Source organism: Vicugna pacos, chromosome 11 (genome assembly GCF_048564905.1).
Source record: "Vicugna pacos chromosome 11, VicPac4, whole genome shotgun sequence".
NCBI lineage: Eukaryota > Metazoa > Chordata > Mammalia > Artiodactyla > Camelidae > Vicugna > Vicugna pacos.
This window is the reverse complement of record NC_132997.1, coordinates 70,270,169-70,296,809: the sequence shown is the minus strand read 5'-3', so window position 1 is coordinate 70,296,809 and position 26,641 is coordinate 70,270,169. Positions and strand designations below refer to the sequence as shown.

The following is a 26,641-nucleotide window of genomic DNA, read 5'->3' as shown; positions in this document are numbered from 1 at the left end:
TTTTTCCCTGAATCTTTTCTAAACACTGCATCATTTTAAAATGCTAAGATATATGTCACAGACTCAAGGTATGGCTTTTAAAATGGTCAAGTCATAACTACTGTCCAGACATTTCAGACATGAACTTTATAGCAGAGATCACTGAGGAAAAATTACCTGAATTATATTTATACTTTTTCTTTATGCAATCAAGGAAAAACTATGTTCATAATAGCCAATCAATGTATAACAACAGGCAATCAATTGTGGCATAAACAGGCAAAGGTATCAAAAACAGTCTTTAAAAAACACCTGTATTAAGCCGTGGAACCCAACTCTGTCAGACTCACCCACCACTTCTGTAATGAACATAAGCTTTAACAAACCCTCTAAGATTGCCTTTGCCTTTACTGTTGGTGGCTCAACTCTAGCTAGGGGACAAATGACACTCAGAGTCACAAAACAAAACAGTATTCAAACATTTAATAATTATGATTTAAAATGTTTGCAAAAAACAATGAAAGCGTAATATATAATTTGTTTTTTTTTTTGTTTGCTGAGGTTGATTTTATGGAAGCAAGTCAAGTAGCTAGTGAGTGAGTTTAGCTGACTTTCCAGTATTCATATCTTAAGAGCAACATTGTTCTCTACTCCTACATTTGTATGCTGTCTCTTTTACTAAGGGTTTATAGGAGTCATACACTTTTTGGTAATATCTCCCTGCATTTTATGGAGAGCTTCAAATGCTGTATTTGCAATTTTGGAGAGTCACAAAGTTGGGGGGTGCTTTGTTTGTTTTCAGGAAGATTTAACTCACCCATAGATAAAGAGTTCACCATGCATTTCATACTTTGCTACATTCTAATAATTCAAGGTACTACATTAAAACTAGGCCTTTATAAAACTTTTAAGTGGAGTCTAAAAACTGATTACACAAAATGTAGGGTTACATTATAACAAATTTGCATTATAAAAGACCACACTATCACAATTATACTAGACTATAAACTTACAAAAATAGTTCTGATAATATTTACTATCTTTTTTAAATTATAATTTTGACCAATATTCAAAGCTATAATGAACATTTTTCTCCCTGGGGGAAACTGTAAAACTCAGAACCAAACATTGAAAAACACTGGAAACATTCCGCTATACATACATGGAAAAATCATGACCAGAATTAAAAGAAACAAAATCACTCATCTATTTTCTGAAAATGTACTGAGCACCTACTAGGAGCTAGGCACTCTCTGGGGACAGAAAGAGCAAAGACATTTCCTTCTCTCACAGAGATGTTAACTCCAGCAAGGGAGAGAACAATTAAACAATCACCTACAGGGTATGATGAATATAACTGACAGGAGTATCCACTGGTACAAATAGCTCAAATGAAGTAAAACCAGAGAAGGCTTCCCAAACAAAATGATGTATATATGGGCTTAGACTCAAAAACTAAGGTTGGAATAAACCAGACTTGGAGGGTCAGGGGAGTGGACGCAGGAAAGATGTTCCAGAGATAATGACTAGGAGGTGAGAAAACAGATTGGAATGAAGGGGAGAGGGATAAAAGAAGAGAGAGAAAGAGAAAGAGAGAAGAGATGCAGAGAACTTGATATAAGATGAAGCTAAAAAGGTAAAGCAGGAACCAGATCACAAATGATTTGGTAAGATGTGTTTGTTAAGGAAGTTGGACTTTATCCTAATTAGAAAACAACTAAAGGGTTTTAAGCAGAAAAAAAGACCACATTAAAATGGGCACATTAGCAAATAATAGTACATAGCTGAAGTGAAGAATAAATTATAAAGGCTTCCATGCCTTCAGGGGAGGCAGGGAGAGCAGAGTGGCTGCTGCTGCTGCTGCGGTGTCTTGGATTAAAGATGATGGTGGTATGCAGTAGGGCTGTAGTAACTGCTATGGAAAGAAAAAAGACTGGCCAGAGAAAGATCAGAAAGAAAGAACTGACAGGACTGAATTTGGGGACTGGCTACCTGGGGGGAAAGGAAGGGAGGGAGAAGTCAAATATTATTCTTAAGTTTCTGAATCTGACAATTGAGGGAATTATGTACCAACTTACTGTTTTCTTTCCATTTGGAAATATTTACAAGGTTCTAAAATTAGTTTCTTTGCAGTTATGCACACTGATATAAACAATGAAAACCATTTTAGATTTGATTCTAGCAAAAATGATTTTTATCTCTTGAACCATCTTCCACTTGTTCTGCAACAAAATAATATTAAAATGAGTCTGTATTCCACATCAACAGGAGAAAAATGAAATTTAGCTAATAAAGATATGTGCTCAGTGCATGGAGAAGGCCAGTTTGAAATTAAAGTCTGCTATTCAAAGTGAATCCTCAGATGAAGAAGCAAGGGCTGACACTATCCCCAAATCAGAAAGTGTCTCAAAAGTGCTTTCCTTGAATCTATTATATAACCAAAATAAGCACAAGACTAGCTTTCATAAAACCACGGCAGGCTTTCTTTCTTAAATTCAAAAGAATTTTGGCAAGCTGAAAAAAAAAAAAAGATCTACAGGAAAAAAAAGAGCACCACCCTTTGAAATCCAGTATCAATAACAAAAAGCAGTTGCTTTCAAAACCCACTCATTCACTCAGAAATTTAGGTGCCCTAAACTTTTATGAATAGATTACCACTGGCCAAGCACATTAGGCACATTTTAAATACTTTCATTTGTCCCTATAAAACTGTACCCAATACTGTGAAAATATACAGTCTGCTCAAGAAAGGAATTTCAAGGGCTACTCATTCCTCTAAACATTGTACCACCTTATAAACAGAATACCATATTGTTTGTGTATCAATATATTTATAATGTATATTTTATATATTCATAGAAGAGGTAACAAATCAGAAGATACACACGTTTTTGTATTTGCATAAACTGAAAATACCACTTGTCTTCTCTGAAGGCATTTTTATACACTACAAAATAAGAATTTCCTCACATTGAATGGATTCAACTTATCAACGAAATAAAAAACAGATGCCCTATATAGTACAGGGACCTTGCAACCCCCTTCATCCAACTCCTAAGGGTTTCTCCTACACAATCTTTCATCAGTTATCTAGAGAGTCTGTGAGGGATGGGTTATCTTTTCGCCTGCAAAACAGTAGTGTGTTCAATTAACTATGGAAAACGAGTAAAAACTATGTTTTTTGAACTATCAACATTTTTCCCTTCAGTCTGTGTGGAGAAGGACCCATTTCTCATGAAAACTAACAATAAACTTGGTGGCTCCTTCTGACTGCTATCATAGGAATTACATGTACGTACGTGCACTAACATCAACCCTCTGACAAAACGTATTCCCACCATCCTCTCATATTGGAGGAAAGGAGGACTTTCCTCCTACAGCTATACAAATAAATATCTTGCTGGTTCTCCTATATTTCCCTATTGATAGGCATCACTTTAAAATAACTTAAGATTTGTGACACATCTTTCAAACGTTAGTTAAGGAAGATGATGCTAATACAATAATTTGCTAAAGATCACTACGCTGATGACTGAATGTGTACTGCCAAACAAAAGGAAGAATTATACTGTAATATAAGAAGCCAGTCCTCAAGAAAGAACGTATCCCTAAAGCCGTAAACAAAAAAAAAAATTTGACATAGCTAGAAGGTCACTTGGATAATAGTAACTCTAATCTCCCCGACTTCGATAGTTACTACCAAGTTTTCCCGTGAAATGGAGGTTAGGGGTCGGCGTTAGAATACTAGGAAAGAGAAGAGACTCTCCCAGAACTGAAAGAGGGAAGAGAAACCAGAGAAGAGAAACAGGGTGAGGAAAGAGAAAAACTAGCTCTAACGTGCCAAAGAGTCTGTTCAACCAGAAAAAGACATTTTTGAATCGATTTACGAGCAGTAACCCGAGCCCAAAGCCCCGCAGACCGAGAGGCGAACTCCGGAGTCTGGGGAGGAAGGCGCCCGAGCCCCGTGACAATGGGAACTGCTCCTTTCCAGGAGTCGGGGCACCGAGAGGAGACCGTGCCTCGCGCGGGCCGCCTTCCCGTCCGCCCGTGAGAAGCCAGACCCACCTGGACACCGCCATGGCCGGGCGCCGGCGGTTCGGAGCTCCCCGCGAGCGACGCGCCGCGCCGCTGAGGCGCTAGTTTCCAGAAAGCCGAGCGGCGCAGGCCCAGGCCACGGAGCAGAGGGGAGCGGCCGGTGCGGCGCAGGGCGTCCCGGCGCGGGCCCTGGGGCATCTGCCCCGCCGCCTACCCGAACTCGTCCCCGCGGCGACCAGGAAGCAGGGGTCTGAGACGGCGGCGGAGGCGGCACTCCTCCAACCCGCACGACTTCAAACCGGGTGCCCCCAGCCCCGCTCTTTGCTGACGCAGGCGTCGGCACGCCGGACTAAGCGTCAGTGCGCCGGAAGTGACATCAGCTCACCGCGAGGCGCTCCACTCCGCAGCTGAAGCAGAGGAGTTCCGGCCAGTTCAGCCTGGTCCCGGGCGCTGGAGTTAAAAAGCTACTTGTGCACACCTGGAGGGCATCGTTGCTTTTCAGAACAGGCGGGAAAGGGAAAAAAAAAAAAGTCTCCTTGTTTTTTAGAGAAGGAAAAAAGGCGATTTAGCCAAGGTTCTCGAAGTTCAAAACCTTTGTTTCTAATTCTCATCGCCCTAACCGTCAACCTCTCCAGACCGCTTCTAGAGAAAGGACCACAGGAGGCCCTAGTCCTATGGTGGCGATGCCAGTGGGAGGGGGTGACATCAGGAAAGATCTGCAACGGCAGTGAAAAGCACGGCTCAAGTATTTTCCGTATTTCTGCCATATGTTCTGCGTTGATTTTGGCGGGAGGGTCTTCTGCCAACCATTTTGCGAAGTTTAATTTCTTACTTGTTTATATTGTTGGTATTATCATTTTCTCAACGAGATTTGAAAACTCTCAGCCAGTTGTCTATGTACTATTTGCTTAAGTGGCTATTCAATCACTTGACTTGTTAAGCTTTTAAACATTTTTCTGTCACCTAGTGCAGGCCCTTATCATCTTAAGCTTGGTTTTTAAGACAGTAGACAAGGTAATACTCCAGCTTTTTCAGTTGAGCCCATCTTAAAGGCCTCCAACAGGTTAATCTTAAAGAAACACTGCTTTTATCGTGTCACTCCTCTGCTTATAAAACTTGTCCATTGGCTTCTCATTACCTGAAAAGTCTATGCCTCAGCCCCTGAGTCTTTTTCGTCTATAAAATGAGGCTAATGAGAAGTACTATAGAAGGTTATGGAAATTAAATGAGGTTATGTATTTAGAAAAGCTTACAAAAGAGTTTATAAACCATAAGGGAAAGAAACTAACTTAAAAACCTGCTAATTGCTAGGCATTTGGCATGTATTATCTCATATAATTTGTAAGCAAACCCTGTAAATTTTAATCTTCACTTTATAAGTGAGAAAACTAAGCTCAGAAAGTTTAAGTAATTTACCCAAGATCCAAGCTGCTAATATTTACTGTTCATTCATTCAACAAATATTAATTTGGCCCCTGCTCTATGCCAGACACTCTGTTAGGCAGTTTATACTATTAGACAAAATCTGACTAAGCTCATGTTCAAACCTCTTCATGTTTCACAGCCTCCTCCCACCTGCTTTCTCAATGCATCTCCTATCACGGGAACCAACAAGCAGGTACTATTTACTGATTGTATACTACATTCATTTATTCAGCCCAAATTAAGTACTTACCACATGCTAAACTCTGTGCTAGAGATAAGGGCTTCAAAAGAAACCAAAAAGACAAGGTGCCCACTCAAGTTGAACTTACAGTTATTCTAATGGAAGGAAAGAGAGTGAACAGGTAAACAAGAAAATAGCATGTTTATATTCTATGTAAAACAGAATGATGGGATAAAGAGGGTGATTAGAGATTCTAGACTAGGTAATTAGGAGAAAACTAAGGAGGAGCTTCAGCTGAGGCCTGAATGATACGAGGGAGCCAGCTATGTGAAGACCTGGGGAGCCTTCCAGGTAGAGGATACACCTAATGTGAAAACCTAAGAGAAGCTGGCTATCTTGGGAGATGAGATGAGACAGGTAGAAAGGGGCCACTGTAAGGGATTTGGATTTTAGTCTAGATGCAATGGAAAGTCATAGGAGGGTTTTAAGCATGTGAGTAAAATGATCTGAGATACATTTTTTAAGAAATCTTGCTCTTTAATAGCCAAAAGGGAATCATATATATAATTCTAAATGACACATAGAAAGGAGGAAAGGGTTGATGTTATAGCTTGGTAAGGCCTTGTACAATAATCAAATATACTGAAGTCAGACTGACTTGTTTTTAAATCTTTCCTCACTACACTTAGCTGCTATGTGTCTAGAGGAGTTGTAGAACTTTTAACTGAACCTAAGCTTCAGTTCCTTCTTCTGGGAAATGGGAAATGGCACCTTATAGGGTTGTGATAAGATTAAATGAGGTAATGAGTATAAAGTATTTAACCAAATGACAGCAACAATAAGCACTCAAAAACATTAACTATGTTGAATACTCTTTTTGTTAACTATGCAACCTTAAGCAAATGACTTAACTTCTATGTCTCACTGTCCTCAGCTTTGAAATGGTAATAATAATAGTACTGATACACAACCCTTATCTGAGACTCTGGCTACATGGTTTTCTGAATTTAGAATTTGTTAGATTTTGAAAAGGAATCCAGTGTACACACCTTGTATTATGTCACACCTCAACAGCTTCTATGGCAGCACCCCATAATCAAATCCATTTATAGTTCTGCAGCAAAGTGTATGAATAGTCATACTAAGAGGACTAAATAAGAGCTGTAAATAGCTGCGTGGCAGCTTAGGTCAGGTTTTGCCACCAAATGAAGTTTTTTTTAAAGTATCATTTACAGGCCTTTTTCAATTCCAGAACTGTAAATAACAGATCATGAACCTGTACGTTTAAAGTTGTTGTAAGGATTAAATTTGATGTATGATACACTTAAAAAAATACAAAGTGCTACTTACATGTGGAATTTAAAAAATACAACAAACTAGTGAAAAAAATCAAAAAAGTAAAAAAAAAAAAAATCAAAAAAGAAGCAGACTCACAGATACAGAGAACAAACTAGTAGTTCCCAGTGGGTAGAGGGAAGGAAGGAGGGGCAATATAGAGGTAGGGGGATTTAGAGGTACAAACTATTATGTATAAAATAAGCTACAAGGATATATTGTACAACACAGAGAATATGGCAAATATTTTATAATAACTATAAATGGAGTATGACTTTTACAAATTGTGAATCACTATATTGTGTACCTGTAACATATATTATACATAAACTATACTTCAATTATAAATATACATATAATAAATTTAAAATAAATTTAAAATGAAAATATTAACTGACCAGAAAAAAATACTAAGTGCTAAATAAATATTAGCTATTTTTTTAGTCACCAAAAAGGTATCTTCAAAAATCAATGACGAAAGAACTGTTAAAGAATGTTGGACAATTGGCTCTCCATGTGGAGGGAAAAATCAAATCGCTAATTCATATCATATCCCCAAATAAATCTCAGATGGATTAAAGATTTAAAATTGAAAAATACAACTCTGAATCTATTAGGAGACTATATTGAAGAATATTTGACCTTAGGATAGAAAAGGATTTCTTAATGCACAAGAAAAATTTACCATTGAGGAGATAAAAATAGATAAACTTGAACTCAGTAAACTGTACAACTTGTATGCTGCAAAAGGAAAGCATCCAAGGGAAGGCAGAGGAAGAATGGCTTTCCTTGAGCCTTTTTAAGAGCAGGGAGGAACTTCCCCAGAAGCTGACAACAAACTTCACAAAGTATGCAGAATTGGGTCACACCCATAACTACACAAACCTTTCAGTGTGGATGAAATTATCCTTAAATCATCAAGAAGATGAGAATGAAGTCAGCTTCCCCTGAGATACAAGTTCTACTGGGAGAGCTGGAAAGGTGGCTCCTTCACCTGCAGGCAGCATACATCTAGGAAGAAGGAGGAAAATGAAGAGGAATAAAGTTTGTCTCAAGAAAGCAAAAATATTCCCACTAATTCTTAGCAGACTTATATTTCATTGCCAGAACTGTGTCACATGGCTACTATAACTGCAGGGAATTTTAGGAAGATTTTGGAAAGATACTTCCATTAACTTCATACTTCTCACATGATCAAAGAGATTTTGATATGAATATAAAAATATGGGTTGTCCAGTTATAGTATTTAGACTGTTACATCAGTTGTTAGCTCTATAATGACGTTACCTCATGCTAAACACAAAAATAAATTTTAGATGAACAAGTTAAATTTTTAAAATAAAAACGGTATAAAATGCATATATATCACATTCTGCATATATATATAAAATCTCAAGTGAAATTTGATATGGATGAGAACTTTTGCGTTTCTGCAGTCAAGGGAGAGAAGAGCAATTGTGAAAGGATGTGGAAAAGGACACCCAGCATAGCATCCCAGACATAACCAAGTCTAGGGTTGAGATAAATACATGGAGGAAAGCTTGTCCATGAAGGGTGAGGATCTTGAATCATTTTTTTTTTAATCTACTTAGGCCTAAACACTTCTTGAAAAGTTTTTGGTATCCTCAGGGGTACAAACACACCAGTTTAAAGACCACCACTCTAGTTTCATAGATTATGCATCTATCAAAATTCATCAAATTGTACATCTGAAATATGTGTAGTTTACCAAAATTATATCACAATAAAGGTGTTTAAAATAATTTTTAAAAAGAAAGAAAAAAGATAAAGACCACCACTCTAGGTTCCACTCTTGTACACAAGAAGATCTCTACCAGGGTGTTCACTGAAGCACTTTTAATGATCTGGAAAACCTAGAAATGACCTAAGTGTCCATCAGTAGAGTGATGGATAAATTAAGTGTAATATAGTCATATAATCAGAAACCAACAGCTGTAGTTAAAGTAAATTACTAGATCTGCATATGCCAATATGGACAAAGCTCAAAGGTCAATATGAAGCAGAACAATATTTACAATGTCATATGATTTCTTTAAATTCTAAAAGCTATATTCACAAAGCAATACTATTTGTATTTTTAAATTATGAATTATTTCCAACATACAGAAAAATGTAGAGAATAAACTCCACATATGTGCTCCCCACCCAGTTTTAACAAATGTTAGTATTTTACCATATTTGCTTCAAATAAATTTGCATGAAATTAAAGGTGTAACTTTTACTTCTTTCTTAACCCCATTCTCCTCCCTACCTTCCCAGAAATAACTGTTATTGTGAAGTTTCTGTGTATACTTCCTGCCCATGTTTTTTAATCATTTCACTACATACATATGTAGCCATAAACAACAAAAAGTATAAAATCATTACAAGTGGATTGTAAGAATACACTGCAAACTTAGGATAAAATGCTGATGACTCCTTGGTGGGAGTGGGGTGGGGAGGAAAATGGGGTTTATAAGGGGTAATCGACATGGAAGAGTTACTTGGCATTTTTTTCCTAAAAAAGTGTAAAAACCATCTCTTCAATAAGTGGTGCTGGGAAAACTGGACAACTACATGTAAAAGAGTGAAATGAAAATATTCTGTAACACCATATACAAAAATAAACTCAAAATGGATTAAAGACCCAGATATAAGACCAGATACTATAAAACTTCTAGAGGAAACATAGGCAGAACACTCTTTGACATAAATCGCAGCGATACTTTTTTGGATCTGTTTCCTAAAGCAAAGGAAATACAAGCAAAAATAAACAAATGAGACCTAATTAAACTTAAAAGCTTTTGCATGGCCAAGGAAACCACTGACAAAACGAAAAGACAACCTACTGAATGGGAGAAAATATTTGCAGATGATGCGACCAAGAAGGGATTAATATCCAACATATATAACAGTTCATACAATTCAACATCAAAAAACCCCCAAATAATCTGATTTAAAAATGGACAGAAGAATTAAATAAACGTTCTTCCAAAGCTAACAGGCATGTGAAAAGATGTTCAGCATCACTAATCATCAGAGAAATGCACATCAAAACCACAATGAGATATCACCTCGCACCTGTCAGAATGGCTATCATCAAAAGGAACACAGAACAAATTTGTTGGCCAGGATGTGAAGAAAAGGGAACCCTTATATACTGTTGGTGGGAATGTAAATTGGTGCAGCCACTGTGGAAAACGAAAACCACATCAAGGTTTCTCAAAAAACTAAAAATAGAACTACCATATGACCCAGTAACTCTATTCTTGGGTGTATATCTGAAAAAAACAAAAACACTAATTCAACAAGATACATGCACCCCAATATCCATAGCAGCATTATTTACAGTTGCCAAGAAATGGAAGCAACATAAGTGTTCATCAACAGGTGAATAGATAAAGAAGATCTGGTATATATGTGTATTATATATATTATTTTTATTTATAATTATATATATATTTTTTACACACACACCAGAATACTACTCAGCCATAAAAAAGAACAAAAAATTTTGCCATTTGCAGCAACATGGATGCTCTTGGAGGTCATTATGCTAAGTGAAATAAGTCAGAGAAAGACAAATACTGTATGATATTATTTATATACAGCATCTAAAAATATATCAAACTAGTAAATATAACAAAAAAAGCAGACTCACTGATACAGAGAACAAGCTAATGGTTACCAGCAGGTAGATGGAAGGGGGGAGAGACAAAACAGGGGTAGGGGATTAAGAAGTACAAACAATTAGGTATAAAGTAAGCTACAGGGATATATTGTACAACATAGCCAATATTTTATAATAACTAAAAATGGAGTATAACCTTTATTTTTTTTAGTATAAACTTTAAATTTGTGAATCACTACATTGTACACCTGTAACTTATATTTTACATCAACTATTCTTCAACTCAGTCATAATGCAGGTAACTTTTAATTTTGAAATCAGCTGACTTTGTTATGTTTTTTTATGTTGAATGTACCATTAAAATTTTTAAAAGGAAATTGAAATAAAATTGTGGAACACAAATATGGCAAGATATTAATATATGCTAATTTTAATGGTAGGAATGGTAGTTAACTTTAATGGTAATTTAAAAATAATTTTTGTTATTTTCTATTTTTTCCTCCATTTATTACGAAATTTTTCAAAAATACAGGAACTCTAGAGAAAATTATTCAGTGGACACTCATATACCTACACCTAGATTCTACAATGAATATTTTACTATATTTGTTTTATCACGTAATTCTACTACTCATTTCCCTTTATTCATGCCATCTATATTAATTTTTATATGTTTCAAAATAAGTTGCAAATATCAATACACTTCACCCCTAAACACTTCAGCATGGAGTTAATAATTAACTTGGGTTTAATAATTGTTTACAGGTTTAGGGGGGAGAGAGTTTGGTAAAATTTTCATACAGTGAAATACACACATCTTAAGTGTAATCCAAGTCTCTACCAAGATATATTGCCATAACCCCTAGAAAGTTTTTTTTTTTAATATCCTCTCCTGGTTAATACAAGCCCCACTCATGCCCCAGAGGCAGCCCTGTTCTGATTTTTTTTTCCACCATTGGTTAATTTTGTTTGTTCTAGAACTTTATATAGATGCAGAACTTTATACAGATACAATATGGGCTCTTTTGTATATGACTTCATTTGCACACCATTATGGTTTTGAGATAAACCCACTTTGTTGTGTGTTGCAGAAGTTATTCCTTTTTATTGCTGAGTAGAAAGCAGACTGTATCACAACTTGTTTATCCACTTACTTGTTGATGGCTAACTCGATTGTTTCCACTTTGGGACTGTTATGACTAAAATGCTACAGACATTCTTGTACCTGTCATTTTGCTTTCATTTCCTTTATGTAAATACCTAGAAGTCGAATGGCTAGATCAGAGTATCTATAAGAAAATGTTCATTTTTTAAAAGTGATTGTACAATTTTATACTCCTATGGGCAATGTATGAGAGTTCAAGCAATCAGCTTTTTGCCTTGAGCACTGAATTAGGTACAAAAGAAATTGGAAAAGGTATCTTTGTCTAAAAACATTACAATATAATTTGGGAGATTAGGCTAATACACATGAAATGAAGAAAGGTTGAATGTTAAACTCTGCCAAATTGATTTTACATGCAGGAAGAATTATGTAAGAAATTGAGAGGCAGGATGACACCTTCCTTTACTCATCCACCATAGAAGTTTTTTGGGCCAAGTGCTACAGAAACCTTTTCTAGGGGAAGATGGGAAAGAAGGGCTGCTTAGACGCTGTTTCTTACGGTAAGATTTTTCCTTTGTAGGATTCACATAGGGCAGGACCAAGCAGGCAGTCACTGAAATCATCAAGAAATTTTACCCCATTCTAAACTATTAGATGTGAATCCAGACAGGTCTGTTGGATTACTGAGGCAAACAAGATTATTTTAAAAAATCAATATTAAGATATATATTTCATCTTTTCTTATGTATCTCATATCATGATACTTTAAAAAGTATCTTCCTTTGGACTACATCAAAATTTAAAACTTTTGTGCATCAAGGGACACTATCAACAGGACACTATTTCACAGAGTGAAAATACAACCCACAGGATGGGAGGAAATATTTGCAAATAATATAACTGATAAGAAGTTAATATCTAAAATACATAAAGAACTCCTACAACTCAACAACCTGATTTAAAAGCACATAAAGGACTGGAATAGACATTTCTACAAAGAAGATATACACAAATGGCCAATAAGCACATGAAATGATGCTCAACATCACTAATCTTTAGAGAAACGCAAATCAAAACCACAATGAGATACCATTTCACACCCGGTAGGGCGGCTATTATAAAACACATACACACACACACACACACACACACACGCAAAGGAACAAACAAACAGAACAGTAAATAACAAGCATTGGCAAGGATTTGGAGAAACTGGAACCCTTGTGCACTGTTGGTTGGGATGTAAAATGGCGCAGTCACTACAGGAAACAGTACGAAAGTATGAAGTTCCTTAAAAAGTTAAAAATGGGTGTGCAGTGGGGGTATAGCTCAGTGGTACTGCATGTGCTTAGCATGCCCAGGGTCCTGGGCTCAATCCCCAGTACCTCCACTAAAAACAAAACAAAACAAAAAGTTAAAAATAAGATTACCATATGATTCAGTAATTCCATTTCTGGGTATATATCCCAAAGAACTAAAAGCAGAAAATCAAACAGATATTTGTACACACATATTCCCAGCAGTATTATTCACAAAAGCCAAAAGGTGGAAGCAACGCAATTGCCCATCAACCAATGAATGCATAAAAAAAAATGTGGAATATACATACAATGGAATATTATTCAGCCTTAAAAAGGAAAGGAAATTTGACACAGTCTACAAAATAGATGAATCTTGAAGACGCTATGTTAAATGACAGTAGCTAGTCACAAAGGGACAAATACTGTATGATTCTACTTATATGAGATAAGTAAGACAGAAAGAAAAAGAAAAATATCATATAATATCACACATGTGGAATCTAAAAAAAATTATACAAATCAACTTATTTACAAAAAAGAAATAGACTCACAGACATAAAAAACAAATTTATGGTTACCGGGGGGGAAGGGGGTGGGAAGGGATAAATTGGGAGTTTGAGATTTGCAGATACTAATTAATACCTATAAAAGAGATAAATAAGTTTATACTGTACAGCACAGGGAACCATATTCAATATCTTGTAGTAACTTATGGTGAAAAAGAATATGAAAACAAATATATGTGTGTTCATGTATAGCCGAACCATTTTTCTGTACACTAGAAATTGACACACTGTAAACTGACTGTACTTCAATAAATATATACATATTAAAAAAAGAAGTTTCCCCTTTCTAACATGACACAGCACATCTGTGTGCCCTTAATTTTGTTCTTGGGGCAATGTTTATGACAGAAAGCATGGTCTCTAGAATAACTTTTCAATAATAAATTTTTTCATTGTAATTAGTGAAGAATGTCACAAGATGTCACTCTTTAGCTGAAAAAGTACTCCAGTTGGGTTCTGTAGTTGATAATATTAAGTAATGCCAGAGCATCAGATAGAAACCTGTAAATACTCTGTGCTTTGCTCATACAAATACGGTTTTCTGGGATAGAATGTTTCCATCTGTGAAATGTGTTAATCAGCTACTTTGTTTATGAAACGTATGTTAATATTTCTTAACTTCATTAGTACTAGTTGTTTTTCAGTATAAACTGAATTGGTGTAATTAAGATATAATTAACTTTGAAAGTGATAGTAGTGAAATACAAAGCTGAAATGTAAAAGATCATTGATCACTGACAGTCAGGTGCCTTGTGGTTTTACCACTAAAGGATGTGTGACATTGAGTAAGTCCTTTAATCTCTTTGATTTCACCAAAGTGGTGGCAATGCCCTTTCATAGGTCAATATACGCTACTGTCTATTCACTATGTGCTAAAACATATTTAAATACATTTTAATTCTAAAATATTTTGGTTTTAAAGTAGTAATCAAATTGTAACTGTTAGAATACAATACCAATAGGAGCTCAGTAATAGAAAATATTGTCCACAGGAAGACATTAGGAAATGTAAAGAGATTTCTTGACATCCCAGAGAAGTATTTCAGGAAACTACTTGTATAAAACAATTATAGTCAGAGGTATAAACTCTTGAAATAAAAAAGTCACATTTATTACTGAGAACATTTTCTAAAAGATAATGGTATATCCTGAAGTGTAAAAAATAGCTTTGCTTAGATATAAAATTTTCAAAATTCAAGAACACATTAATTTGAATTGGTAACAGTGCCCTGCACTATAATCACAATAAATTTTTAAAAACTTCTAATTTTTGTAAGAAGTTTACAATGGATTTATAATACCTAAAAATAATCAAAAGACCAAATGCTCACCCCTGGGCAGTATAATGTATCAATAAACTAGGATTTTTTCATTATTAGTAACAGTTATTATGATTAAGTTACTAGGATGAGAAAATCTATCAGAAATGATGGGTGAAAATACAGAACTCAGAATGAAATAAATATAAATAGTGCCTGGTTTAGAATATTGGCATTTGTTTTGTTTCATTTCATTTTGTTTAACTCTTAAAACTTACATCTCTCTGTTTAACTTTTATTTTCAGATGATTAAATATATAAAAAGGAAAGAAAAGAATGATTTGTTAAAATTCCCGTGATTATTTTTTACACAGGAAGCAAAAAAGGAGATTTCTATTTCGTGTTACATTGCCAAGTCTATCATACATCTGTGTGTGTGTGTGTGTGTGGGTGGGTGGGTGGTATGCTGGTGGGAAATCTCCCAGTGAGAGAGAAGTCTGGGAGGGGCATAGTGGGGGAGGCCCCTTCGGTCCCATTGATAACACATTCATTCACTGGGAGCCGACTAAAACAGACTAATCCTTCCTGCAGTCATTTCCTCTACCTTAATAAGGCTCCGCCACCTCTCCTAGAACTCGGTAAGTTCAAAGTGCAGTAAAGGTGCATTTTTCCAAAGAAAAATCTGAAATGATTGTGTAGATAATTTACTGGAGGGTAGAGAAGGGAGGGGTGGAGGATGGGGTGGAGGTGCTAATTATCAGGCATCTCTTTGCTATCGTATTTGCACGTGGGAGAAAATCTCAATACCCAAATAGTTTCAAAAAGATTATTTAGACAGTAATTGGCTTTTTCCCAGGAAAACTTTTCAGAGGGTCCCCTCGCAGGCTGCTGCTGCCCACTGGAAACTAGTACCCAGAAAGTCAAGGGAGGGGGATTGACAGGTGCATGCGCCTGGACCAAGGGCTGAGTCAGTAGCCGTCTTTGCCTCTGTCCCCAGGTTCAAGGGATGCTGCTCTCCTGGCCCTGCCACCACTGAAGCATCCAGGGGTCCCTGGGGAGCCGACCTGAGAGCAGATACCGAGAGCCATGAGTCCTCTAAGGCTGCGAGCGTCGATCTCGCTGCTGCCGCCGCTGCTACTGCTGGGTGGCTGCCTCCTCGCGGCCGCCCGTAGGAACAAGGGGGCGGCTAGCAGCGCGGCAGAGTCGGCCCCGGGCCCCGCGGGCGGCTCCTCGGGCCACTTCATCAGCCCCGAGCGGCACGCGTGCAGCTGGCAGCTCCTGCCGGCCGCCCCAGGGCCCGCACTGGGCAGCGAGCTGGCGTTGCGCTGCCAAGGCCCGGACGGGGCGCGCCACCAGTGCGCCTACCGCGGGGAGCCCAGGCGCTGCGCCGCCTACGCCGCCCGCCGCGCGCACTTCTGGAAGCAGGTGCTGGGGGTGCTGCGCAGGAAGCGGTGGCCCTGCCACGACCCCGCGCCGCTCAGGGCCCGCCTGTGCGCAGGCAGGAAAGGCCACGGCGCCGAGCTGCGCCTGCTGCCCCACGCGTCCCCACCCGCGGGCCCCACAGCGGCGGCGGGCTTCCCCCGGGATCCCAAGCTCCGGGCCCGGAGCCGGGGTCGGCCCCGGGAGCCCGCACCCGGCCCGGCCGCAGGGGCCTCGCCTCCCCCGAGCTCACCGCCCAAAGAGAAGCCCTCTGAGAAGACCAAAGGCAGCAAGAGGAAGGCGGCCTCGGGCCCGGACGCGGAGCGACCCCTGGGGACCAGATCCGATCCCGACGGGCTTGACGAGAACGCGAAGCTCACGGAGACCTACTGTGCTGAGAAGTGGCACTCCCTCTGCAATTTCTTTGTCAATTTCTGGAATGGCTGAGGCTGCGGGCCTGGGGCCGGGGGGCGGGTGTAGGGATTGGGAGACGAAGGAGGGGGTATGTGCGCAGCCGGGGAGGGGAAGCTAAGGGTATCCTAGGCCAAGAGATACCGAGTAGCCGGTGGTGATGATTCCAGGGTCTAGAATCGGGCTGGGATGGGGGTGGGGCTTGGGATGAGCGTGTCAAAGGCATGGAGAGTCTTTGAGACACCGGAGAAGTTAAAAAAAAAATTTGAGTCTGGACCTTGATTAAGAGCAGAAGAAATAGTGGAAACAGAAGTAGGCGTACCTTAAATGTGCAAAAACTATAGACTGGGTGGAGAGATGCATACAGAGAGAGGCTGAAAAAACAAGGGGCAAAAGTGGCTAAAGTGATGTGAGTCTCCTGTGAAAAGCAGGATACAGTATACACTGTTTAACACACTTATATTAAAATGTAATCACCAGCAATGGATAACCTGAGCCAGGTTGAATGTTCAGTGTCTTCTCACCTTATCAGCTCACAAGATTACCAACCTTTTTCCTCTTTCGAAAATTACTATTAACTTGGGTGCTGTTTGGTATTATAGATATCTAGAGGGAGAGAAGCCATTCGGAGGTCAAAACTGGGTCCAGTGAAAAGACTTTCAGGATGACTGCTTTTGAATTCTTTTAGACGTACTGCTTTTAAATGGAGTAATGCCCCATGTTCTGAAACTTTCCCATTAACCTTCTAAATTCAGAAGTGAATTATAGAAGTTGAGTACTCCAGTAGGTTTTAAAAAACAATTCTGTTCATACTTGATCATATTTTAAAAAACAGCGAAAATGTAGGTATATACCTCAGTCATCTGGACCGTTATGGAAGTCATATCTCTGTTTCATGTAATTAACTGTTAACATATTTCATTTTAAATAAGATGTAATGATAGACATTGCACGTGTTAGGTGCTCAATAAAAACTGTATGGCTTGATTTAAAGAACTGGCAGGACAATGGAAATTCTGGCTGCATTTAATCTAGTTCTGAGTATACCTGGAGTAAGTTCTTAAACACATCTTGAATGTGCGGGGAAAGACAAGAAGTAAGAAGTCTGCATGAGGGAAAAGTCACAAACTGGCAAACCCTGGGCCCTACCACTGCTATGTCTGGCCTCTGTGTGTTTGTCTTTCATTTCCCTTCTCTCTCTCCCTCACTCCCCACTGGGATTGTTGCCAGCATTTAAAAATTAGATAATTTCTTATAAAAAGCCAGATTTCTGAATTCTCTTGTAAAATTAGATCTAACAACATTAGGCACACCTTTCCACGCGGCAACAATTGGCTCACCCTGAACATTGGCTGCCCTCTTAGGTACGTTTTCTTGAATTTTCCACCACCCCTGCACATCTTATCAACCGACTTTATTCATTTATATTACAGACCTAAACCCATGAGACACTTAAGCCACCACCAGATGTAAGTTTTTTTAACCTTTTTTTTTTAACTGACCTTCGGTTCTCATTTCCTTTAAAATAGTGGTAGTTGCAACCATTTTACAGATACCAAACATCTCCTAAACTTTCTCCTCTTTGACCAGCCTCTAAGAAAGTAGACACTATCTTTTACCTATTCTCTACATTCTTCACACAATTGGCAAAACATTCAGATTGCCCATGATTTAGACTAGGTTTATGAGGTCACATTCTGAGTACCATTGACCATTAGATAAAATTCATCTTGGCCAAGGAAAGGAAGCTCAGAGTAGCTGGAGACCACTCCCTAAAGTTAGGGATCGATGTACACTTCCTCTAAAAAGGCTGGCAAAATTTGGATGTCACCAGAAAAAGGTATTAAAAATGAAACAACACTGTCTAGAGCCATGGCTAGAATCATAATTTTACCTCTTCATACAAGACTGCCAGTTCCTTCCTGTGTGCCCTTGGGTAGTCTGATGAACTAGAGGGAAAAGCCACACTCTACAGGCCCAATTATAGAGTGTAGGTTGCTACTGTCTCTGATCCTCTACACTTTAAGAACTATACCAAGACTCTGTCTCTGAACAGAATAGGGACTGGTAGGGGCCAGCTGCTTGCAGTGGAAGAGAAATGGACAGATCCTACCATCGGCTTCTAGAGTGACTTTGGCTAAGTCCCAGTGTCTCTGATCTGCACATTCAGGGAGTTGGGCTAAGTTAAATCTGAGGTCCCTGAGACACACTAGTGGCACTCTAGAATCCTGAACGTAGTTTTGCAGAGATGATAACATGTGAACCTCAAATACTGTGTGTAGAGTACTGCACATTATAACCCAAGAAAGATCATGGAGTTAGAAAAGATCTAGAGAATGATAACCAGAATGGCCAAGGAAATAGAGAAGGCCTCCATATCTGGAGCATCTAGAAAATTTAGGTTAGGTTAGAAGAACAGACCTGCAGCTGGGAGAAGACAGCATCAAAATCTTTAAAATAACGAGGAGGGTGGACCTGGGGAACATAGATGTTTTCCCCTGCAGGTGCCATTAGAAATGAAGTGAAAGTTACCAGGGCACAGCCAGGTTTACTATCAGACCTGGGATCTGCAGGGACATCAGAAATGGCAAGATATCTGCAGCTCTGTCTATGGGAGGCAGATAATTTATTTAAAGCATTGGAGCATCTTGTTCTGGTTATATTTCCCAATTTATTTAGTTTAGAGCTAAAGACCATAGAAAATGAACTCTATAGTCAATTTGCTTTTCTGCACTCATCTCAACTAGGCAAAATCTTTTCAGCCCCCAAGTCTGTATATTTTTTTTTTGGTTTGCCCAACACACCACCAACATATTAATCCTCCTAAAACAACATTTTCATGCAATGACTCAGTTTACAATTTTAGAGACTGGATCAGCAGAGTGTCACATGAAGTTCTAATGGAGCCTGAGGCAAAAGCAAAATCAGTAATACTGATCCTGTCTTTATTGTGACTTGCTTCTAACCTCAACAGACTGCAAAAAAGGCAGTGAACTGTCACTTTCATAATTACATCACATAATATCATGACTTCCATCCTGCTCACAGGCTCCACTGACTCTCCTCCCCTTTGCTGAATTTGAAGTCAACCACCATCCGGAGAAGCACATCTGGCGAGGAACTGAAGGCAGACTCTACCTGACAGCCAGCAGGGAGCTGAGGCCCTCAGTCTGACATCCCTGCAGATCTGAACCCAGTTAACAACTGTGAATTTGGAAGCAGAGCCTCCCCCAGCTGAGCTTCAGATGAGACTCCAGCCCTGGCTGATACTTTGTTTGCAGCCTTGTGAGAGATCCTGAAGCAGAGGATCCAGCCAAGCTGTGCCTGACTCATGGGGCGTGAGATGATGAATGTGTGTTGTTTAAGCTGCTCAGTTTGTGGCAATTTGTTATGCAGTTATCATTGACTATTATAAATATACATGAATAACTTTGACATTATTTTATGGTGCACATATGCAAGTATTTATTTAACTTTTTATTTTTATTTTCAAATTGTAGACTCTTTTACCTTTTGTGTGAGTGTGTGTGTGTGTGTGTGTGTGTGTGGAGCGGGGTGGCAGGAGGTAATCTGGTTTATTTATTTGTTTAATGAAAGTATTGGAGATTGAACCTAGGACCTCATGTATGCTAGGCACACACTCTACCACTGAGCTATACCCTCCCACCACCAAGATAAATTCTTATACATAAAATTTAAGTTAAAAGATACATAAAAGATACACTTAGGACTTTGAAAGGTATTGATAAATTGCCCTCCATAAAATTGTTTTAGCTTCGATAAAGACATTTTCATCTTAATTAAAATTTTCTAAAATATAGATGCCTGAAAAGTAAAATGTGAACATCTGTTCACCTTCTCACTCTCTTCCTCCTTCTCCTTTTCATAGAAGTAACTGATTTGATAGGAACCATCAGGGTTTTTTCCTCTGTGGATGTGAGTCAGGCCACATCTCAATGGTTTATAGTTGAGGTTCTTAACCTAGGGTGAATATAAGGTTTCAGATCTTGTTCTATACAAGATATGTATATGTTCTATACATATATTTACAAATACATTGATTTTTTTCTTTCTTACCTAAATGGAATCCTGCTATACTAATTATTCTACAGTTTGCTTTTCATATAATAATATATTTTGGAATTCTTTCTAAATTAGCACATATGAATATACATGTCCCTTATGCCTTTTCTTTGGTACATAGTACATACATGGTACAAAGCATGAACAGAAAATAGGTATTGTTTTATTTAACCACTTCCCCCTTGATAGAAACTAAATCTCTTTAGCTATATAGGAAATGAATACAAAATTGAAATCATCTGAGTACTTCCACAAAGTTTTATTCTATGCTTCTACTGTTTAAAATAGTAATTGTATTAGTTTGCTAGCACTGCTGTGACAAAGTACCACAAACTGGGTGGCTTAAAGAACAGAAATTTATTGTTTTATAATTCTGCAGTCTAGAAGTCCAAGATTAAAGTACTGGTAGGGTTGGTTCTCTCTGAAGGCTGTGAGACACAATCTGTCCATCTCTCTCTCTTCCAGCTGCTCGTGATTTGCTGGCAATATTAAGCATTCCTTGGCTTTTGGATCCCTGTTCTCTTCTTCACATGGCATTCTTCCTGTGTGCATGTGTCTGTCTCCAAATTTCCCCTTTTTATAAGGATAGTAGTCCCTATAAAAGTACACCAAATAAGAGGCCCACCCATTCCAGTATGATCTCATCTTAACTGATTACATCTGCTATGACTCTATTTCCAAATAAGGTCACATTCTGAGGTACGGGGGGGTTAGGGCTTTAATCAAATTCAGGAGGGACACCATTCAACCCCTAGTAATAATAATGAACCTCCCTGCCACACACACACAAATCAGTCCTTTTTTATTATACACAAACATATTCCCTTTTCCTATGAATATTGTTTCCATTTACTTTTTTTCTTTCAATTTCATCTGACTGTAAAGAAATGTCTGCTCCAAGAGACTGTTCCAATTTGACTGTAAACGTGCTTGGCAGTCATGGGAAGTGGCTAGTCACAATATGCTTGGCACACTGTCAGTCTGCCCTGCATTTTCAATCCAGAAAGCAAATCTGTACAGGAACATTATCAGGCTTGTAAAATGCCATACGTCTACCATGTCTCCTTGCCTGGGCATACTGTCACCTGAAAAATGTGTCTTAATTTTTTGCATTCTGCTGACTGAAAGAAATTTCTAGGGGTAAACTTCAATAGGACAGGGCTCAAGGCCAAAACAAGATTCCTTGAAAAGGTCAAGCTAAGAAGCAGCCGAAATTCAGGCCAACCTGAGAGGAAGTAAACAAAGGAGGCTTTAAAGGAGAGCTGTTTCCCTGCCCTTTCTAGTTTCTAGAGGCTGCCCACATTCCTTGGCTCATGGCCCTCTTCCATCTTCAAAGTCAGCAATCATCTCACTCCTGACCTCTGCTTCAGTCACCACGTCTCTTTCTCTGACTCTCACTACTCCTGCTTCCCTCATTTTCTTAAAAGGACCCTTGTGAGTATGCTGGTCCCACCCAAATAACCCAGGTAATCCCCTCATCTCAAGGTCAGTTGATCAGCAATCTTAATTCCATCTGTAATCTTAATTCCCCATAGCCCTCTAAAATAATTTATTCACAAATTCTGGGAATGAGACATAGAAGAGACATGGACAACTTTGAAGGGGCATTATTCTGCCTACCATAGCGGCTATGTTAATATCCAGCAAAGTAAACTCCAAAACAAAGAAAAAGGATAAACAGAGATACTACATAATAATAAAAGAATTGCTTCACCAAAAGGACATAACAATCCTAAATGTAAATGCACCTAACAATTGAACTACAAAATACATAAAGCAAAAACTGATACAAACAAAAGGAGAAATAGACAAATTCACAATTGTATCTGCAGACTTCAGTGTATTTCTCTCTGTAACTAATAGAACAGAAAATCATGAAGGATATAGAAGGCCTGAAAAATATTATCAACAAAGTTTACCTAATGACATGTGTGGAACACTGCATCTATTAACAGCAGATACCAATCTTTTCAAATATACATGGAATATTCACTAAGATAGATCATACTATGGGCAATAAAACAAATTGTAATGCATTTTAAATAAGTTAAATAAGAACAAAGAATGTTTTCTAACCATAAATGAATTGAGCTAGGAATCAACACTAAGAAGAGATTTGGAAATTTTCCAAATTTTTGGAAATTAAACAACACACTTCTAGATAACCCATGGGTCAAATTAGAAGGGAATCCAAGGGAAATTAGAAGATATTTTGAACTGAATGAAAGCAAATATGGAACATACTGAAATTTATGGGTTGCAACTAAAGCAGCACTTGGAAATTTATAGCATTAAATGAAATGTATTAGAGAAGATAAGTGGCTTCTTGGTGGCAGGGCTAGAACAGAACCCAGGTCTCCACAGGCTTTTTATGATATAACATTGCCAGTAGTTTCAGGATTAAAAACATACCTCTGGTTTTTGATTACTCTTTGTGGTGAACTATTAGTTACTTACCCAAAATCTAATCTCCCTTTCTTCCTGGGTGCATGCCGCCCAGCCTGAGACATTTTCTAGCCTTCCTTGCAGATAAGTGTGATCAATAACTAAAACTTTGCCAGTGATGTGTGCAACTTCAACATGCTTTAAAATAATTGCTTCCTTTGGACTTCTCCCTTTCCTACCTGGGAGATGGAACATAGATATTTTGGGAACTCAACTTTAGCCATGCAGAGGAATAGAATACCCCAGAAGGTGGTAGAGCAACAAAATGGAATGAATCTGGGTCTCTGATTAACCTCATGGAAAACTGCCTCACCACTCTACATGGGCCAGACTTTTACATGAGAGAATAATATAACCTATGGTCAATCTTTATTACTTATGGATTCCATATTTACAAATTCTCCTATTCACTGAAATTTATTTAGAACTCCAAAATCAATACCCATGGCACTTTTGCAGTCATTTGTAGACACATGTATGTACAGAATCATCCAACATGCATTTTCCCAGCTGAGGCTGAATTAGGCAAAGCTCTGCCTTCTAGTTTCTTATACTGTAAACAAGTCTCCTTTTCTTGGTATGTGTAGTGCCATGTTCTGTTGCATTTCTCTGTTCTTTGTTGGTAATTTCACAGATTAAAATGGCCCTTAAGCATAGTGCTAAACTGCTGTCTAGTGTTCCTAGGTGCAAGGAAGCTGTAATTAATGTGCCTTAAAGAGAAACTCCATGTTTCATAAGCTTAATTTGGGCAAGCATGGTAGAGCTGTTGGCTATGAGTTCAATATTAATGAATCAGCAATATATATTAAATAAGGTGCCTTTAAAGAGAAACATACTTAAAACAAGGTTATGCGTGGACCAGTTGATGAGAATGTTGCAGCCAGACGCTTGTGAAAACCCAATCCTGTATTCCCCCAGGAGTTCAGTATTCGCTAATTCTGTGTTCACATCAACTTTATAGAACATAACTACTGCAAACAGTGAGAACTGACTGTATTTCTTACTTAGGCCTTTATAGTCTGGGATTAACCTTTGCCTTAACTGATACAAGATTCTAGTGCAGTTACTATTAGTTAGAAATGAATACTGTACTTATTGATTCTAAGGAGTATGTTATATCATCAGTATTTCTACAGGAAACATATGAGACACAGAAGAGGTAATGGAAAAATTTAATTAAGAAACTATTTACAAAAGTATAGAGGAAGGGGACTGTACTGGGTTGAATAGTGTCCCCAAAGATTCATATCCTTCCCAGAACCTCAAAATGTGGCCTTATGTTGAAGTAGGGTCTTTGCAGAGGTAATTAGTTAAGATGAAGAATGAACCCTAAATTAATCATGATTGGTGTCCTTAAAAGAAGAGGAGAAGACAGGGGTGGGTATAGCTTAGTGGTAGAGCACATGTTTAGCATGCACGAGGTCCTGGGTTCAATTCCCAGCAACTCCATTAAAAAAAGAAGATGACGACGAAGAGGAAGAGACACACACACACAGGGCACAAGGCCATTTGCAGATGGAGGCAGAGTCTGGAATCATGCATCTCCAAGGTAAAAAATGCAAAAGACTGCCAGCAAGCACCAGAAACTGGAAGAGGCTAGGAAGGATTTGTCCCTAGAGTCTTCAGAGTGAGACTTCCTGGCCTTCCTAGCACCTTGATTTTAGACTTCTAGCCTCCAGAACTGGGAGAGAATACATTTCCGTTGTTTCAAGCCACCGGATTGTGGTACTTCGTTATGTCAGCACATGACATACATGATACAGGGATTAATATAGGACAGTGGCACACCCTGGGACTAGCAATAGGGGGAGTATTACCAGCCCTAGTCTCAAAGGAGCAAAGCAAGAGGGTGTTTCCAGAACACAGAGGAGACCTGGAGCTGTAGGAAGAGGGTTGCCCATGAGGAACTATAGACTTCAGTACATAAATGTAATTATTGCCAAACCTTGCCCCTACAGGAAGGGTCCCAAGAGATTAAACATCTTAATCTCTCTCTCTCCAACTACACTTGGACCATTTCCTTTAGAACACCAATGCAGGAATCTAAAGGGATTCAGTCTTAAAGGGCACCGACACAAAATGGTGATCAACAACTCGCTATCTCAGCTCAGAGCAGCATAAAGAGAAACAAGCAAGAAATGTATAGTTGTAGGCGGGAGAACTGTCTGATGAAGAGAACACAATACAGCTGCCCTAGGGCCTTCTTACAACTTCAAAGAGCAGCTCTCCTTACTTCCTGCTTGATGTTTACAGCTGCAGAGCTTTGATGAACTTACCCCAAGTTTGTCCCTCCATTGACCTCTGGCTCACAGCATTCAAACTCTTTCCCATTTCAATTTTTAGAAACAGGCATAAAAGCAGACCAAAGCCCGCCTCTCCCTTTCGTAAAGCAAGAAGGCTGCTTTGGCCATATTAAAATTATTAGGGAGTCATTACATACAGACAACAGCAGTTAGACAAGATAATGGGAATATTAATAACAGCAACCCAAGGTAAGATACCTAGGAATAAACTCAGTAAAAAACATACAAGAGCTATGTGAAGGACATAGAAATACTACTGAGGGCAGAACAGAAAGACCTGAGTAAATGAAAACATATGGACATTATTATCATTATTAAAGAAGCCTAAACATTTAAAATGTCAGTCTATAAGTAACCTATACATTTCAACATGATTACAACAAACTATCAAAAGGACTTGGTGGTGTGAGAACTGGGCAAACTGATCCTAAGTTTCCAAAGGAAAACCAAATTTGGGGACTGGAGAGAGGCAGGGTCGTATGTTTTCGTGAGAGAGAAAGAAGGATGCTTTCATTAAGGGTACAACTTGAAATGGCTAAATACAGAATTTCCCAAAGGACCGTTGGCAGCACAGCGCAAAACAATGCAAATGACGTGAGGGGACTGTTTCTAGGTAACCATGGGGACTTCCCATAAAAGGCTAGAAGCTTCCAACCAGCCGTTCAGTTGACAGTTGCTGCCTTTGAGCTGGGTGGCCATGTGATCGTGGTGGGGCTGAGGACCCCAGACCTTTGATCCACATGTTCTTTTGTTCCCACGCACAATGATCACAATGAGAATGATTCTTCTCCAAATCGAGACAGGGAGAGGGCCCTGATGCACTGATTTTAAGATGTGGGGAGAGAGGCGAAGGGAAGCTGGCCAGTGTGGGATCCCCAGGAGGGCGAGATGCCACAGTTGATGTTTAATCATGTGGAAGTATTTCTTGGTAGTGTCACGGGAGGAAATATTTGCCAGCTTTTAGAAGCAGCTTTTTACCTTTTTCTCTTCTTATCCCTTCTGATTACTGCTCAAGGATTGGCAGTGCCCTCAATTAGATTAAAAAAAAAAAAGCAAAGCAAAAAAACACACAATACAACAGAACACACATAACACTCTCTCTCTCTCTCTCTCTCTCTCTCTCTCTGTCTCTCACACACACACACACACAGAGGAGGATTGGA

General features: G+C 38.7%; 2 protein-coding genes across 3 annotated transcripts in view; one reads left to right on the top strand and one right to left on the bottom strand.

Annotated features, from left to right (window-relative positions):
• BTAF1 (B-TFIID TATA-box binding protein associated factor 1) overlaps window positions 1-4,354 on the bottom strand; it is a 73,716-nt gene extending 69,362 nt beyond the window's left edge. The window contains exon 1 of one of the 2 annotated variants that reach the window (XM_006211040.3): window positions 4,045-4,354. In XM_006211040.3, the coding sequence (XP_006211102.2) occupies window positions 4,045-4,058 (14 nt within the window). In that variant the 5' untranslated portion in view covers window positions 4,059-4,354. Of the gene's footprint in view, window positions 1-2,057; window positions 2,087-4,044 lie in introns of those variants that run through there. The other variant, XM_072971600.1, reaches the window with a different exon arrangement.
• The window catches only part of FGFBP3 (fibroblast growth factor binding protein 3), a 109,610-nt gene extending 92,925 nt beyond the window's left edge, over window positions 1-16,685 (top strand). The window contains exon 2 of the mRNA XM_072972338.1: window positions 15,815-16,685. Within this exon, the coding sequence (XP_072828439.1) occupies window positions 15,904-16,683 (780 nt within the window). The 5' untranslated portion in view covers window positions 15,815-15,903 and the 3' untranslated portion in view covers window positions 16,684-16,685. The remainder of the gene's footprint in view (window positions 1-15,814) is intronic.
• Window positions 16,686-26,641: the final 9,956 nt, after the last annotated feature.